This window comes from Crinia signifera, chromosome 2 (assembly GCF_055691185.1).
Source record: "Crinia signifera chromosome 2, ASM5569118v1, whole genome shotgun sequence".
Taxonomy (NCBI): domain Eukaryota; kingdom Metazoa; phylum Chordata; class Amphibia; order Anura; family Myobatrachidae; genus Crinia; species Crinia signifera.
In genome coordinates, this window is record NC_139218.1 from 172,352,706 (window position 1) to 172,368,983 (window position 16,278).

Below are 16,278 nucleotides of genomic sequence, written 5' to 3' on the forward strand. Positions count from 1 at the left end.
TAGAGCCTTTTTCATCTTTCTCTGGAGAACCATGGTGAGCCATGACTCACCAAGGTTTATTATCATCTATTGTTCTCAGCTTCAATACAATACATACAGTAGAACAATACAGCCAGGGATTAGCAGAGGATTAAGTCAAATGCTCTGGCTCACTTAATCCTATTAAAGGGCTAGATGAGGATGGCTCTATCTATTCACTTGGCACCTTATTCTGATCCACATGCAATGCTGCAAAGTTTGCAGATGTGCCTGTGGATTTAATGCCGCCCGCCACTCCTACAATATCCCCCCCCCCCCCTCCTCACTCGCTGAATTCACCTGCACGGCTGCGAATGGATGTTTTGCATAAGCATCCATTCACAGCCTTGTGTCGGTGGACCATCCAATGATTTGGAGCGTACACACAAAACTAAGACACTCAGATTCCTTCATTTTGTGTGTCCCTGAACAAGAACGAGAACGCCCAAACTTACAATATAATAAATAGGTGACAATATTTGTATTGTTATATACAGGGCCACCGATAGGGGGTTCTGTGGGTACAGCCGTCCCGGGCTCCGGCCTCTGGAAGGGCCCGAGCAGCTCATTTTGCCCACCGCAATCAACCCCCCCTCACGCTGGGCGTTCCCATGGGCGCATCCACCCTCCACCCACACTGATGGGTGCTAAGTCGATGGCAAACTTATAGTTTGCCATATCCATTCGCATCCCGGCATATGCACAGAAATGCGCATGCAGACACCAGACATTGGCGAACGAGCGGGGGACCGAACAGATCAGAATAAGGTCCCTGATCCCTAACATTGTAAACTTAATTCTAAAACAAACACAATTATATCATAGAAATTGTTGTATACTACTAAATTAATATATTTTTATAGAAATCCAGAGGGCAGCCAAGTAGATAACCTTAGAGGTGCCCCCGTCCAATGAACACTATTTACCCTACTGTGTATAGCAACATCGACACTGAACCAGCAGTAACTGTCAATAAAACATGTAACAAGTATGGAAATACAGTATATAAATCTACCAAACATAATTGCCTAGACAGCAGTAAAAGGTACGAAGTATATTAACTTGTGCAATTTAATAAATTGTAATAGGATTGTATATTTAGACCAAGAAAAACAAGTAAAGACATTTTCATTTCATCATGGTGGGCCAGCGGCTGCAAGTCAATCCAGGCCAAGGTGGCTTGAGGACTATCAAAGACATGCTTCCAGCAACCACCCATAAACGTGCAGGGAAACGCATGGAATATTGCAGATGGAGATCATGCAGTTTCAGCTTCACCGGCGTAAATTGTGAATGGGATTTTTGGACTTCCACTGAAAAGTCCTGAAAGACAGCCACTCTACTTCCTCTATGTTCCTTTGGTCCTGGCTAGACAGAGCACAATGTCCCTGTCCTTATAATGGAGGAAGAGGATGTGTGGGGATCCGGTGAGCCCTTTCAATAGAGAGTTGTAGGGTAAAGATACCATAACATAAATAACCCTAGAATGACTGTGTGTGCGTTTACATGTGGTAGGGAATATAGATTGTAAGCTCCACTGGGGCAGGGACTGATGTGAATGTTCAACTATACTCTGTAAAGAGCTGCGTAATATGTATGCGCTATATAAGAAACTGTTAATAAATAAATAATAAATAAATAAGTGGCCAGTAGCATGGTTTCCAGGAATTGAGAAAGAGACTTCTAAATAAAAACTACTTTGTGGACTTCGGTTGTATACATTATTTGCAACAATAGTAAGATGTGGAAATACCAATTGGGAGACCACACAACTATATAAGGACCATCCCACAATTGTCTTTTATGTTTATTTTATCTTCTCTCACCAACAGGGAAGTTTGTGGGTAATGCAGCCTCTTTCTGCATCTCTACAGATACAGACTGAGTACAAGTCTAGGGTTTAGTGTTGTGTGTGTGTGTGTGTGTGTGTATATATATATATATATATATATATATATATATATATATATATACATATATATATATATATATATATAATTAGTCCAATCCAAAAAGAAATGGCACCCAGGGCTTCAATTTTTATATTTTCAGCAGGTCTTCACAAATATACAGTCAGGTCGATGTTTCGGCCACAGAACGTGGCCTAATCATGACCACCTCTTGTAGGACACACATATATGTATATGTATACAAAAATAAAATTTATTTTGAGTAGAAATGTCAAGATTCATCATGCTCTCCTTTTTTTAGGGCTTACAGGTTGCCCAGAAGGAGGCTCAGATCCGGATACTGGAAGCTCGCATTCGTCAGACTGACATTACTGGATTCTCTCAAAGTCAGTTGGTGCTGGAAAGATCAGAATGCCAATCCATGCAGAATGGTAAATTATTTGTGATATTGATGTGAAACGTAGTACTCTGAGAATCTAATCTTTGCTCCGGACTTTCTGCATGGGCCTAATGAGAAGTGCCTGGCACTGTTAAAGTTGACTAGTATATGTAAAATTCAAATACAGTATTTGCAAATGCTCCTATTAGGAGGCATGTTGTTGCTCCTGCTATAGGCAGATGGAAGTACAGTATGCCCTGATGCATAGGTGCCATTCTGTGGGTGCTCAAGGGCTTGAGCACCCACGGAAATTCATGAGAAACCACTGGTGGCCGCCCCCCGAGTCCTGCTGGCCGCTGCAGCACTGCTGAATCTTTGATAAAATAAATCATACCTGCCGCGGCCTCCCTACTACAGGACACTTCCGCCCTGTGCAGTCCACGCCCCATGCATAATTATGCGTCCTGCGTAACGCTGACCCGCTTGGCGACTTCGCCGACGCCAACCTCCTCCCCCTCCCTGCTCCCTCTCCTCCGCGTGCGTGACACGTCAGTCACACAGCGCGCCTGGCCTGCCACCTGCTGCAGCCTGCGAGGACTCAAAGTCTGGTGGGAGGGAGCCCAGTCTGAAGGCGGCCGCGGCAGCTTACCCAGTCCTGACCCCGTCCCGGTCCCAGTCAGACATATTGGGTAAGTGTTAACATGCAGCAAGTGGAACTCCTCAGACTCCTCATTCATTCCAACACCGTTTCGATGGTCACCCATCTTTAAGGGACAAGCATTTAATATGTGTGAAGGCATATTAAAGTTTTATGTATGGATACTTGTGTGGGGGGAGGGGGGGTGACTCTTTAAATCTGTTGCTGTACAACCTTTTTCTATCTTTATTACCGTGATAACAAATTAGTAGCCTGAAATCTGACAAAATAAAATTGTAACCCAAATGCGATTGCGGTCACAACTTCCTCAGGCTCTTCGTAAAATGTGTCTGGGAGTCTGTAAGATAAAAAGTTGTATATCCCTTAGAACCACTGACTCAGATTCTGTAGTACTTTTGGAGACAACTGTGCTGCGTAATATAAAGTGGTATTATTGGTACAGTACTTGTGTATTATCTGGGCGCCCGATTTTATGATTGCATGCCACTAATTAAGGCATGCGATGCGATTTTTCATTGTAAAGACCAGATTTTTAATTGTATTGTCACCCATGGGTGATTTCATACCCCCACTATCCAACTACGCATGGAGTTGATTTTATATAGTGTGGCGAGCGGACGCGGATTACTTGAAGCCACTCCCCTATAGTTTTGGCTTGAGCACCCACCAGCAAAAACATAAATCTGCACCTATGCCCTGATGATAACTTTCAGAAAATAGGTGCATAGCATGCCTATGCAGAGGCATACATATATTGTGTAATTGAGGGGGGGGGGGGGGGGGGGAATACGAGGGTCTGGGATTGTTTTGTTTGAGAGGCCTGGAATGCTGTGGAAGATTTTTCTTTTCTTTTTTTTGCTCCTACGCTATTATTTACCTCAATAACATTAATTTCCTCTCATTTCCAGTCTTTTCTGAACACTTCACATCTAACAATGTTGTTTTTAGATCAAAAGGTTGCTCCGGGGTATCTGGATGACTATGCAAAGTAACACAAGTTGGTTGCACAAATATCTAGGAGTGGCACTGCAGACAGGATAGTAGTTTGAAAAGAGCACATACTGTAATGCTAAAAAAAGAAGTACAAGATGGAATGTTGCATAAATATCAGATTTTTACCTGATAATATGTTTTCCTCTATTCCACCATGGCAGCCATCACCTGTGGGTTTCCTCCCTTCTGGGTAGTACTTGGAAAGGAAAAAAAGACACCTGGCCTCCTATATATAGCTCCTCCTCCTTAGCCTCTGTGTCTTCACTTCTCCAGCTTTAATAAAAATCAAACAAATTAGCATACAAAAAAATAATACATTGGGTAGGGAATATATGCTGCCATGGTGGAGTAGAGGAAAACATATTATCAGGTAAAAATCTGATATTTCCTCTACCTCCCCCATGGCAGCCATCACCTGTGTGTGGTACCCCAGCAGTTTTATTCACTGGGAGGAGCCCATACGTACCCATACACACAGTTGTGCGCATTTATTTTATATATTTTTTTTTTTTTATTTCAATTTTTTATATCACTGCTCTGAGCACTTGTCTTCCAAACGTTGCTTCTGTAGAAGACATAACATCAATTCTGTAGTGTCTTGTGAAAGTGTGGATTGACTTCCATCCAGCAGCTTTGCATAATTCGACAGCAGATGCTGCCCCTTTTTCAGCCCAGGATTTAGCCAGTGCCCTGGTTGAATGTGCTTGTAATCCCCTTGGGGGTGATAGGTTGCCAATTTTATAGGCTTCCTCAATACAACATCTGATCCACCTTGCAATTGTTATCTTTGATGCACTGGATCCCTTCCTTATGCCATCCGTTAATACGAACAAGTTTTTCACTTTTCTAAGTATGTAAGTTTCTACGCCCTGACAAGATCCAGAGTGTTCAACCTTGCTTCTTACTCATTAGCAGGTTCCGCACAAAAGGAAGGCAATATGATCTCTTGATTAACATGGAAGTTAGATACAACTTTGGGCAGAAACTGTGGGTTCGTTCTAAGAACCACTTTGTCCTTGAAAAAATGTAAAAAAGGTTCTTCCGCCCAAAGGGCCTGCATCTCTGATACTCTTCGAGCTGAGGTTATAGCAACCAGAAACGCTACTTTCCAGGTTAACCATTTAAGCGGGATTTCATCATTGGCTCAAAAGGATGCTCTGTCAGAGCTTTCAAGACTAAATTTAAGTCCCACGGCGCTAATGGTTGTCTAAAAGATGGTCTTATGTTTTTCGTCGCTTGTATAAACCTCTTTATATATCTATTTTCAGCTATGTTCTTGTCCAGCATCGCCGTGAGGGCTGATATTTGCACTTTAAGGCTACTAAGGGACAATTTTTTTTCTCCAGTCCGGCTTGTAAAAATCCCAGAATACCTGGAATATTTCCCATTATGGCCTTATTCTCTGAACACCATAACTTATATCTTCTCCAAACTTTATAGTAAGCATTAGTAGTTAAGGTTTTCCTTGCTTTTAACAACGTGGCCACCACAGTTTCTGAGAATCCTTTTTCTTTTAGGGTCTGGGCTTCAAGACCCAGGCCGTGAAGTTCCATGCTTCTGGTTGTGGACATATCACTTTGCCTTGTTTCAGTAAGTCTTGTCTCTGAGGCAGCCTCCAAGGCCCTCTGACTGCCATTTACATTACCTTGGCAAACCATGCCCTGCATCACTAATGTATTCTCCCTTTGTATCTTCTTTAGTAACTTCGGGATTATAGGAAATGGAGGGAATGCATAAGCTGGACTCATCGTCCATTCTGCTGTTAGTGCGTCCACTTGAGCCGCACCCGGCTCCTGGAATCTGGAAAAGTATGTCTGCGTTTTCCTGTTGCTTCCTGATGCCATGAGATCTACTTCTAGCATGCCCCATGTCCTGGACAGCATATAAAAAACCGCTTGGTTTAACTCCCATTCTCCTGGCTGACAGATTGTCCTGCTCAGCCCGTCTGCCAACACGTTCTCTTTTCCGGCCAGAAAAACTGCCCTTAGGCTTGCCACCTTGTTTTCTGCCCATCTCAGCAGTTTTTCTACCTCTTGCATCATCTGCCGGCTTCTTGTGCCTCCTTGTCTGTTGACAAAAGCCACATCAGTTTGGTTGTCTGTTCGAACCACAACTTCTTTTTGGATGAGCTTGCTGCTGAAGTATTTGCATGCTAGAGTCACCGCATTCATCTCTCTCAGATTGGAGTGCATTTGACTGTCTGCACCTGACCATATCCCTTGTGTCACTTCTTGTCCGCACACTGCTCCCCAGCCTGTGCCACTCGCGTCTGTGGTAATTACTACTTGGTCTAGCTCCCGGAATGATTTTCCTTTTTCCAATCTGTTCTCGTTTGACCACCACACAATGTCCTCTTTTGCTCTGTTGGACAACACTATCTTCTGTGACAACTTTTTGTTGTTTCCTTCCACTGAGACAGAAAGCACATCTGTAGTTTCCTCATATGGAATCTTGACCAAGGCACGGTTTCCAATGCTGCTGCCATCATGCCCAGCGCTCTCATGCAGTCCTCCGACTTCACCACCAACTTTCTTTTGATTGACCGCATACATTCCAACAGGTTTTGTCGCCTTGTTTCGGTCAGCTTTACACTAATTAATTGCGTATCTATAGTTACTCCCAGGTAATCTATTTTTCTTACTGGAACCAACTGAATTTTTCCATATTTATCAGCCAACCGTGCTCGGTCAGACATTGAAGCACTCTTTTGGTGTGCCTTACTGCCATTTCTCTTGTGTCTGCCACAATAAGAATATCATCTAGATATGGATAAAGCGCTATTCCTTCGTGCCTCAGCCTTGCAATCACTACTATATGTATCTTGGTAAATGTCCTTGGAGACGTTGCGAGCCCGAAAGGCAGGGCGGTGAACTGATAGCAAATTCCTTGCAGGCAGAATCGTAGGAACTTTTGATGTCCCTGAAAGATGGGCACATGCAAGTACGCATATTTTAGATCGACTGACGTCATGTATACGTCCTGTCTCAGGTCTGGGAGTATTGCTTTTATAGACTCCATTTTGAAAGTCCTCACCTGAACAAATCGATTGAGCCTTCTCAAGTCCAGTATTGTCCTGAAACCTCCTTTTGGACCATCCCTGGGTTTTTTGACCCCGTGGTACCCTTATCACCACTTTCTGCTGTATCATAGTTTCCAGGCTTGAGAACAGCGCCTCTCTTTCCTCTTTGTTAATCGGAATCGGCGACTGTAAAGAAATTTTTTGGAGGTTTGTTGAACTCTATTTTGTATCCATCTTTTATGATCTCTAAGACCCATTTGTCTGTAGTGGAATCGTGCCAAGCCTGGCTGAATTGTAATAGCCTGGCACCTACTTCTGGACTTCTGTCATCATTGCATATTTTGGCGCAAGAAGAACTTCCCTTCTCGACCTCTTTGGCCACGAAAATTATTTCTGGATGACCAGTTACTTCTCCTGTAACCCCTTCCAGGATGGTACGCTCTAGCTTCCTTGTAATCCTGGGGTTGGTATCTAAACTGCTTATTACCAAACCCTTTCTTGGTTACTTTGTCCTAAGGCAACCAGACTGATTTACCTCCAAACAACTTAGTGATGATCTCATCTAACTGGGCTCCAAACATGTAATCACCCTGAAATGGAAGTGTGAGAAGCTTGCTTTTAGACTGTGCATCAGCCGCCCAGGGCTTAAGCCAAAGTGCCCTCCTAACCACTGCAGCTGTGGCTGAGGCCCCAGCCGCCAGCCTCACTGAATCCATTGAGGCTTCACATAAAAATTCAACTGCAAGTTGTATGTTCTGTATTCCTTTTAATAATTCAGATCTTTTAATTCCGTCCAACAAATCAGTTTCTATTTGTTGACACCAACCTCTAAGAACTCTTGAAGTTACTGCCATAGATGCAGCTGGCTTCAATGCTGCCCCTGTGGTTAAATGTTGCTTACTTAACACCAGTTCAATGCGTCTTTCCATGGGATCCTTAAAGATGTTCACATCTTCAAGTGGCAAGGTAGTTTTTTTTTAGATATTCTTGCAAATCCTGCATCCACTTTAGGCAGCTCTTCCCAAGAGGTTACCAGATCTCTCTGAAATGGATACATTTTATTAATTTTGAGGGGTACCGTTACCCTTTTTTCAGGATGATTCCATTCGTCCTTAATTACATCTTTAAGAGACTGAGATAGAGGAAAATATTTTCCCTTTTTCTTTTTGTCCTTAAATAGCAAATCCTGCAATTTTAAATCTTCTTGAGTATCCTCAATCTCAAGTGATTTGTAAATCAAGCATAGCAGATTTTCAACCATATCAGGGTTGAAGTCTGACTCTGATGAATCTTGCACCACATCATCATCCTGCAAAGCCTCAGCTGTTGCTTCATCATTAGACTCAGCTGAAGTATCACTGAGGGCTGCTCTACTCCTTTTTCCAGATAACTTTACTAAGTCATCTTTTGTCACAAATGTATCAGCCAAGGCACTTCTCAACATATCTAACAGGCCAGACATTTGGGCTGGTTGCAATAATTGAGGCTTTTTGCAGTCTTCACAAATACTGCCTATATTTTTTTTATCAGGGAGGTCTTTTTCACACATAAGGCATTTAGCAACGTGTAATTTCTTATGCTTTGCTTTAAGGTCCACCTTCTCCTTGCTGGTGTCAGACCTGCATATATAAAGCACATTGTTTACCTGCTGAGTGCTTATAAACATACATACACACAGCAGAATACCACACTGGCTTACCCCGACTTTTTAGTGGCTTGCCGTTTATCCTCCTCCATGATGGAGTATAATACAACACCAATCCAAGCTGCTTGAACACCTAGTACAGGTTGAGTATCCCGTATCCGAATATCCCTTATCTGAATTATTCCGAAAACCATACATTCCAGAAAGTGAAAAAAAAAAAAATTTTTGTTAAAAACTCACTGGGGACATTTGTAACAGCATTACTGAGGACATGATATGGAACTGGCACTATATATGTACAAGAACATGATTGCTTGGCATTCAAATTTAATATCTGAGATAGTACACAAACTTTTTTCATGTTCTTGAAACCTTGTTTTTTGAACAAATAAAATATATTTGTGTCCATTTCATGTGTTTGATGTGTTTATACAACATAAATACAAGATACTTCAAAATACATCATTGAAATATTAAAATATTCTGAAAAACTGAATAATCCGTTATCCAAAATTCTCCTGGTCCCGAGCATTTTGGATATGGGATACTCAACCTGTACTAAAGCCACATAAAACACTTTAGTACTCTTCAATAACATGGTGCTCCTTCAGTTATACTTCAATACAGAAAGCATGTCTCTTTCTTACCCACTGTATCCTTGCTTAGAATGCACGAATTGCCCGGAGCTGTGTTCTCCTGGACTGTCAGCAGCGTTTTAACGTTGGTGGTATAGAGTTTTTATGGGCGGGTGCTGCTGCATCCGGCGCCGGCTCCACATTGCTGTGTCTTCCGGGTTCAGCTTCCGCGTCACCCCGCCCCGTCTTCCAGCCGCGTCGCGCCCCTATGACGCCCGCCCAGTTTCACTATGGATTAACCCAAGCCAGGCATGCACGGCTAGCAAAAAAGCTTCCTGCCGGCTGCCTGAGGATGCCGCCGCTTATAGCTGTGCTCACCTGGGAACAGCATACAGCACCAGAGGCTCCATTTCCATGCCTCTTTAGAAGTCCGGCATCGCACCTACACCCTACCGGAGCGCACCTGGCGTCGGTGGGTAAGCCATTCTTCCTGGGGTAAGCCATTTCTAAGAATCACTTTGTCCTTCAGAACTCCTTCCTCTGCTACATGCTCCATGCACTACCCGATAGGGAAAGGAAAAAAGACACAGAGGCTAAGGAGGAGGAGCTATATATAGGAGGCCAGGTGTCTTTTTTTTCCTTTCCAAGTACTACCCAGAAGGGAGGAAACCCACAGGTGATGGTTGCCATGGGGGAGGTAGAGGAAATAGGACATGCACACTGTCTTTAACAAACCAATCCTTTCAGCGACAGGGTCTGCCACACGAATATGGCTGAAATTATTGGTTTGTTTGGGCCCCCACAAAAAAGAAGCAATTCATCTCTCTTCCTGTACAAACTGTCTCTACAGAGGCAAAATGTCATCCTCATCCTCTGAGGACTTATAAAATACACCAGGTTGCTGACTCGCCACTCCCACAGACCACCACAAACCACCACAGTCTCAGAGCACGTCTACCCACTACTCTCTCCAATGCTGGACTGAAGATAGCGGAGTCAGTGTAGAAATTATATTGAGTCCAGATCTCGCAAGATCCGACGGTGGGATGATGACGTTGTGGTGCATCCTGAGACCCGAGCCTTGTGGGAAACCCCTAACAGTGCTCAGGTCTGTACTCAGATCAGGGCTGGTTATGTTCGGATTCCAGATATCTGAACCCGCTCACCCCTAATTATATTGTGTAAAAACAGGATTATGTAATGTCCATGTTTACTTCTAATATTGCTAAGCTGCACCTTTATACTATGATACATTACACATGTATGTAAGGTATTTCTAACACATGTAATTATTATTTTCTAAGTACAGCAATGTTATTTTGGTAATAATATGAAAAAATGCTTATTCTGCAGAGAATGGATATGCGAGCACAGATGAAGAGGTGTCAGAAATCAGTCAAATGTCAGATGGAAGGTAGGTATATTTATTTAACAGTGGTTTAACAAACTGGGTAGAAACAAACCAACATAGAGGTAGGAGGGCCCTGCTCACATCCCTACATGTAGGGAGGGATACATAAGGATAGAATTCCATAGCATGGCAGTCCCACCAGATTACAAGACAGTCCTGAGGGGATGCAATTAAATATGAATGCTACTGGAGGTTGTGTGGGTGTTCCTGAATATGATAAGCTTGCCTGAAGAGGTGAGTTTTCAGGGAACGCTTTAAAGTTTGGAGGCTAGAGGAGAGTCTTAATGTGCGTGGGTGGGTGCTGCCCGACAAAAATCCTGAAAGTGTAAGTGGGAGCGAGTAATGAGTGTGGATGATAGATGCAGATCTTGTGCAGAGCGGAGAGGTCGTGGGAATATATTTTAAGATTAGTGAGTCGGTGTAGTCAGAGTAATGGCTTTGTATGTAAATATAAGTATTTTATATCAAATGTGGTAATATACGTCTAGCCATGAAAATCAGCCTTGCTGCATTCAAAATGGAATGTAGGAGTGAGAGTCTTTTCTTAGGTAGACTGGTAAGGAGGCTATTGCAATAATCAATGCATGATATAATGAGTGCATGGATTAGAGATTTTGCAGTGTCTTGTGTAAGGTACGGACGAATTTTGGATATGTTTTTTAGATGCATGTTACATGATTTAGAGACAGATTGAATGTGAGGAAAGAAGGACCGTGCAGAGTTGAGGATGACCCCTAGGCAGCGAGCTTGTGCAGTAGGATTAATTGTTGTGTTCTCAACAGTGATAGAGATATCAGGTTGGTAACTACTCTTGGCTAGTGGGAATATAATTAATTCTGTATTGGAAATGTTGAGTTTGAGGTGGCGAGATGATATCCAAGAGGAAATGGCAGAAAGACATTCAGAGACACAGAGCAATACTGATGATGACAATTCCAGGGAGTATAGATAGATTTGAGTATCATCAGCATACAGAGGATACTGAAATCCAAAAGAATTGATTAGTTTCCCAAGTGAGGAGGTATAGATTGAGAAAAGCAGAGGACCTAAGACTGAGCCTTGTGATACTCCAATGTACAGAGGTGAACACTGAAAGAGTGATTAGATAGGTAGGAAGAGAGCCAAGTGTGTTAATGAACAATGTATATTTATAAAAGCTGAGTAATGTGAAATCCTAGTATAGACATGGGCTATATGGTGTGTGTGTCTGTATGTATATGTATATACACATACATACATGTTGAGTATCCTGTATCCGTGCATCCATTATCCGAATTATTCCAAAAACGTGGTTTTTGGAATCATTCGAATTTTTTTTTTTTTTGTTTACCCCCCCTAACCCTCTTTTCATACTTACCAAGTCCCAGGGCGTCCACGCAGTCCCCGGGCGTCCACAGCAGGCCTCCGGGATCTTCTCCAGGGCCTCTAGCGGTCCCAGGAATGCCTTGCGCAAGTGTGCGCGCGCGCCGGTGACGTCACCGGTGCGCGCGCACACCCGCGCAATGCATTCCTGGGACCGCTGGAGACCCAGAGAAGGTGCCGGAGGCCTGCTGTGGACGCCCGGGAACTGCATGGACGCTGAGGGACCACCAGACACCATCAGGGGACAGGTAAGTATGCCTTAAAAAAATTCCCCTATCTGGAATGCTCGTGGTCCCGAGCATTTCGGATAGGAGATACTCAACGTGTGTGTGTGTGTATTTGTGGAAACGCCTGGCACTCTCCTGACTGTATCAGCGTGTCAGGTGCCTCCTTAATCCCAACAGGGAAATATAGATGCAGTTTTGGAGGGAGCACTCATGACAATTTCCAATCTTAATCAATGTATGAAAAAAGCAGTTGCACACAAGTAGGTGCTGTAAATCGACGTTTCGGGTGGTTACCCTTTATCAAGACATAACAAGAACACATAACATTACTTACATATATAGATGTTCAAAGTGATTAACCCCGTGCCGTGAGTTCCATTCCACGCTGCAGCCGGGAGCCGGGTGACGTCATAGAGGCGCGCCCGCGCCGACGGTTCCGGACTCCCTGAGTGGGCGTATCCAGGAGTGACAGTGTACCCGTAACCTAGGTGATGATACAAACAATACATAATTAAAAATGGAGGCTTGCTCCAATGCGACTTGGTAAGCAGAGAAAACAAAAATACAAAGCAATGATGCTAATGTGGCTGCAGTACTGTGCAGGAAACTCAAAATACATTGTAGTTAGATAAATGCATGGTGTTACCAAAACAAATGCAGGCATGTACGTATTAAGCAGATAAACATATCATGGAACTGAGCATGCTGAAAGTGGTCTGAGATAAGGATGTCAGTCATGTCGGGTTAAAGGCAAAGGGCATGTATAATCGGGATACTGACAGAAGGATGAGGTAACGAGGGTTTTTTATAGGAAGCAAGTGTAGGAGAGTTGTTCATTGAGGCCAAGGGGTTGGACTGTCTGTAGCCTGTGAATCCACTTGGATTCTAGTTGCAACAGACGGCGTCCCCGATCAACACCTCTAGAGCTGGCTGGTATACAGTCAATGATTTTGTATCGCAGTGACGGTAAGGTATGATTATAGGTTTTGAAGTGCCTAGCGACCGGCTGATCCGATCCCTTTCCCTCCAGTGCTGCTCTGATGCTGGATCGATGCTGGGCAATTCTCTCTTTGAACTGCCTAATGGTTTTGCCAATGTAGAGAAGACCACATTGGCATTTGATGTAATATATAACATAGCGGCTGCTGCAAGTTAAGGGATGGCGTATGGTGATTTTTTTCACCGGTTCTCGGGTGAAAGAAGTGGTCACCCACTTCCAGATTGGAACACGTCGTGCACCCTAGGCACTTGTAGTTGCCATTTTTGCGTGATAGAATGTGCTTTTTGGAAGGGGGCACAAGGGAGCTCACGTCATTGTGGACTAGTAAGTCCTTGAGGTTCTTGCCTCGTCTGTAAGAAGGTAGAATTCTGCTTTCTCTCAATGTCGGGAGATGCTTATCATTGGAAATAATGGGCCATACATCCCTGGCTGTTTTCATGAGGGTCTCGCTAATGGTTGTGAATTTTTGTGTCCACACTATGTGACTGTCGTTGCTGTCAATTTTAGATGAACTGAGGACTTGGTCCCTATTCATTTGTAAAACCTTCTGTTTGGTGTTTAAAAGTAACTGGCGTGGATAGCCTCTGTGCAAAAAATCAAGGGTCATGCGGTCAATTTCTCTCCCTGCCTCGGCTGTATCACTACAAATTCTAAATGCCCTTAGGAATTGCGAGTAGGGGAGTCCCCATTTCAGAGATGGGGGATGATGGCTATTGCTGTACAGGATCGTGTTCCTGTCTGTCGGTTTTTTGTAAATGGTGGTGGATAATTTATGGTCCTCTGTCACAGTGATCCAGTCAAGGTAATGGATGGTATTGAAACTGCACTCGTAGGTGAATTTTATGGACTGATCGGCACTGTTGGCCGATCATCATGTCATGAAAGCTCTCCTCACTGTTACCCCACAAAATGAAGATATCGTCGATATACCTTAAAAAAAGCCTAATTGACCCATTGGTATATCTGTCAGTCAGGAAAATGTCACGTTCAACATCATATATAAAAATATTAGCGAGGCTTGGAGCCACACACGATCCCATGGCAACCCCCGAGTGCTGCATGAAATACCTGTTGTCAAATAAAAAATAATTTCTGGATAAGGCCAGATCAAGTAATTGCATAAAGAATTCAGCGTCAGGGCCAGTGTAATATTCACTGGCAAACACAGATCGTCTCACCGCCTCCATGCCCCGATTGTGAGGGATGCTGGTATACAGTGAAACTACATCGATAGTACAGAGTAAACATTTGTCCGGCAAAGGGGAATTTTTCATGATTTCTCTGAGAAAACTGTTTTTGTCTTTTAAATACGTTGATTGGCTCTGTACAATCGGTTGCAAAAATAAATCAAGAAACTGGGCAACAGTGTAATACAGCGAGTCCCTGGCGGAAACAATCGGCCTGCCAGGGGGGTTTTGGGGATCTTTATGAAGCTTGGGTATGGTATAAAGTATAGGGGTTTTGGGGAAATCAGTGGTTAGTGCGTCACTGATTTTATCAGGGATGATGCATAATCTTACCCTCTCCGCGAGTACCATGTCCAGTTCTCTTTTGAAACGGTCAGTGGGATCACTGTCAAGTTCTCTGTAGACTGTGTCATCACTTAGTTGTCTGTAGACCTCTGCTTTGTAGGCGGACAGGTTCTGGACCACCAAAGCTCCTCCTTTGTCGGCCATACGAATAACGATATCCTTGTAAGATCCTAGTGATTTGATGGCTGCTTTCTCGTCCGTCGAAAGGTTATATCTGATATCTCGTGTGTTCCGTGACAAATCGTTGATTTTGGTGTCCATGTAATTAGTAAATGTCTTTATTGCCAAATTGTTAGAGACGGGGTCGAAGGTAGACTTTTTCTTTATATTGGTGGTTGTTGTTGGCGCTGTGGCAGTTGAATCAGCAAAAAACTCACGAAGCCTTAATCGCCTCCCAAATTTGTATAAGTCCACCTTGTCCTCAAAAGCGTCTGGGCCATTGGTGGGAACAAAGGATAATCCCTTGTTCAGAACAGACTGTTCTGTATGGGATAAGGTCCTGTCCGACAAATTGAAGACTATGTCCTCTTGTTGTAGCGTTTTCCTCACGATCCGTGCCCACTGGCCTCCACGCCTTGTTCGAGAACGTCGGTCGGGCCTCTTCTTGCCCGGGTCAGAACCCCTAAAGGGGGCTTTTGGCCGCCTCTTCCTCTGCGTGTGGGAGCTTGGGCACATTTTTGATTCACTTGAGGTTCCTGGACCACACGAGTTATCAGTGTTGAAATGAGGCTTTCTGCGGTATCCTCGACGCTGGTGTTGGTTCTGTTCTCGTCCGTATGCCCAGCTGTAGACTTTGAATTCTTGGTAGTCTCTATTAACGGTGTCACACTTGTCTTTTTTAAATTGTATGAGATCCTTGCGGTATTGGTCGATCTGAGAGGATAGTTTTTGCAGCCAATCTTCTGATTTATCTGCCTTAATTGTATTGATGTGGGTAGATTCAAAGCTGGAGATTTTGGTGCGTACTGCGTCCAATTCTTTCTTGGACTCCTCGATGACTAATAGAATTAGGTCGTAGGAGCATTTATTTAATACCGCCGTCCAACGGCGACAGAACTCAGGGTTATTTCTACCGATGGTAGGTATATTTTTAATCCTAAACCCCCTCGGTGTTTTCTTTTCACGGTATTAGTCGGATAGGGTTACTCCGTGTAGGTAATAGTCAATTTCTCGCTTTTTTAAGCGGGTAAGTTGTGTGCACAATTGCTCAATGGAATCCTCAGAGTTGACATCCTTCAATTTGTCGGTGAACAAGATTTGTTCAGCATCTGAATCGGTGAGAACCAATGCATCCCCTACGGGGAGTGTCAAGTCTCTGAAGCCTGGTACAACTTCCAAGTCGGTCATGCCTGTTGCTCAGCACTGATAACTTTCTCTGCTGCATTGTCACTTGTTGGTTCTCCTTCATAAGATATAAACAGTCCCTTTATTATCACACTTTAGCCATAATGTGGATGTCTTCTGAGCAATAAATTGAAGGGAGACAGGTTAAGTGGAGTTCTGAGAGTGGTTCTGATACTATACAGCACTATCGGCAATGCCTCAGGCC

General features: G+C 43.6%; 1 protein-coding gene across 6 annotated transcripts in view; it reads left to right on the top strand.

The window, feature by feature from the left end:
* The window catches only part of KIF21B (kinesin family member 21B), a 714,596-nt gene that overhangs the window by 438,333 nt on the left and 259,985 nt on the right, over window positions 1-16,278 (top strand). For all 6 annotated transcript variants that reach the window (XM_083173198.1, XM_083173196.1, XM_083173200.1 and 3 more), the window contains 2 exons: window positions 2,230-2,359; window positions 10,551-10,611. In XM_083173198.1, coding sequence (XP_083029324.1) covers window positions 2,230-2,359; window positions 10,551-10,611 — 191 coding nt within the window. The remainder of the gene's footprint in view (window positions 1-2,229; window positions 2,360-10,550; window positions 10,612-16,278) is intronic.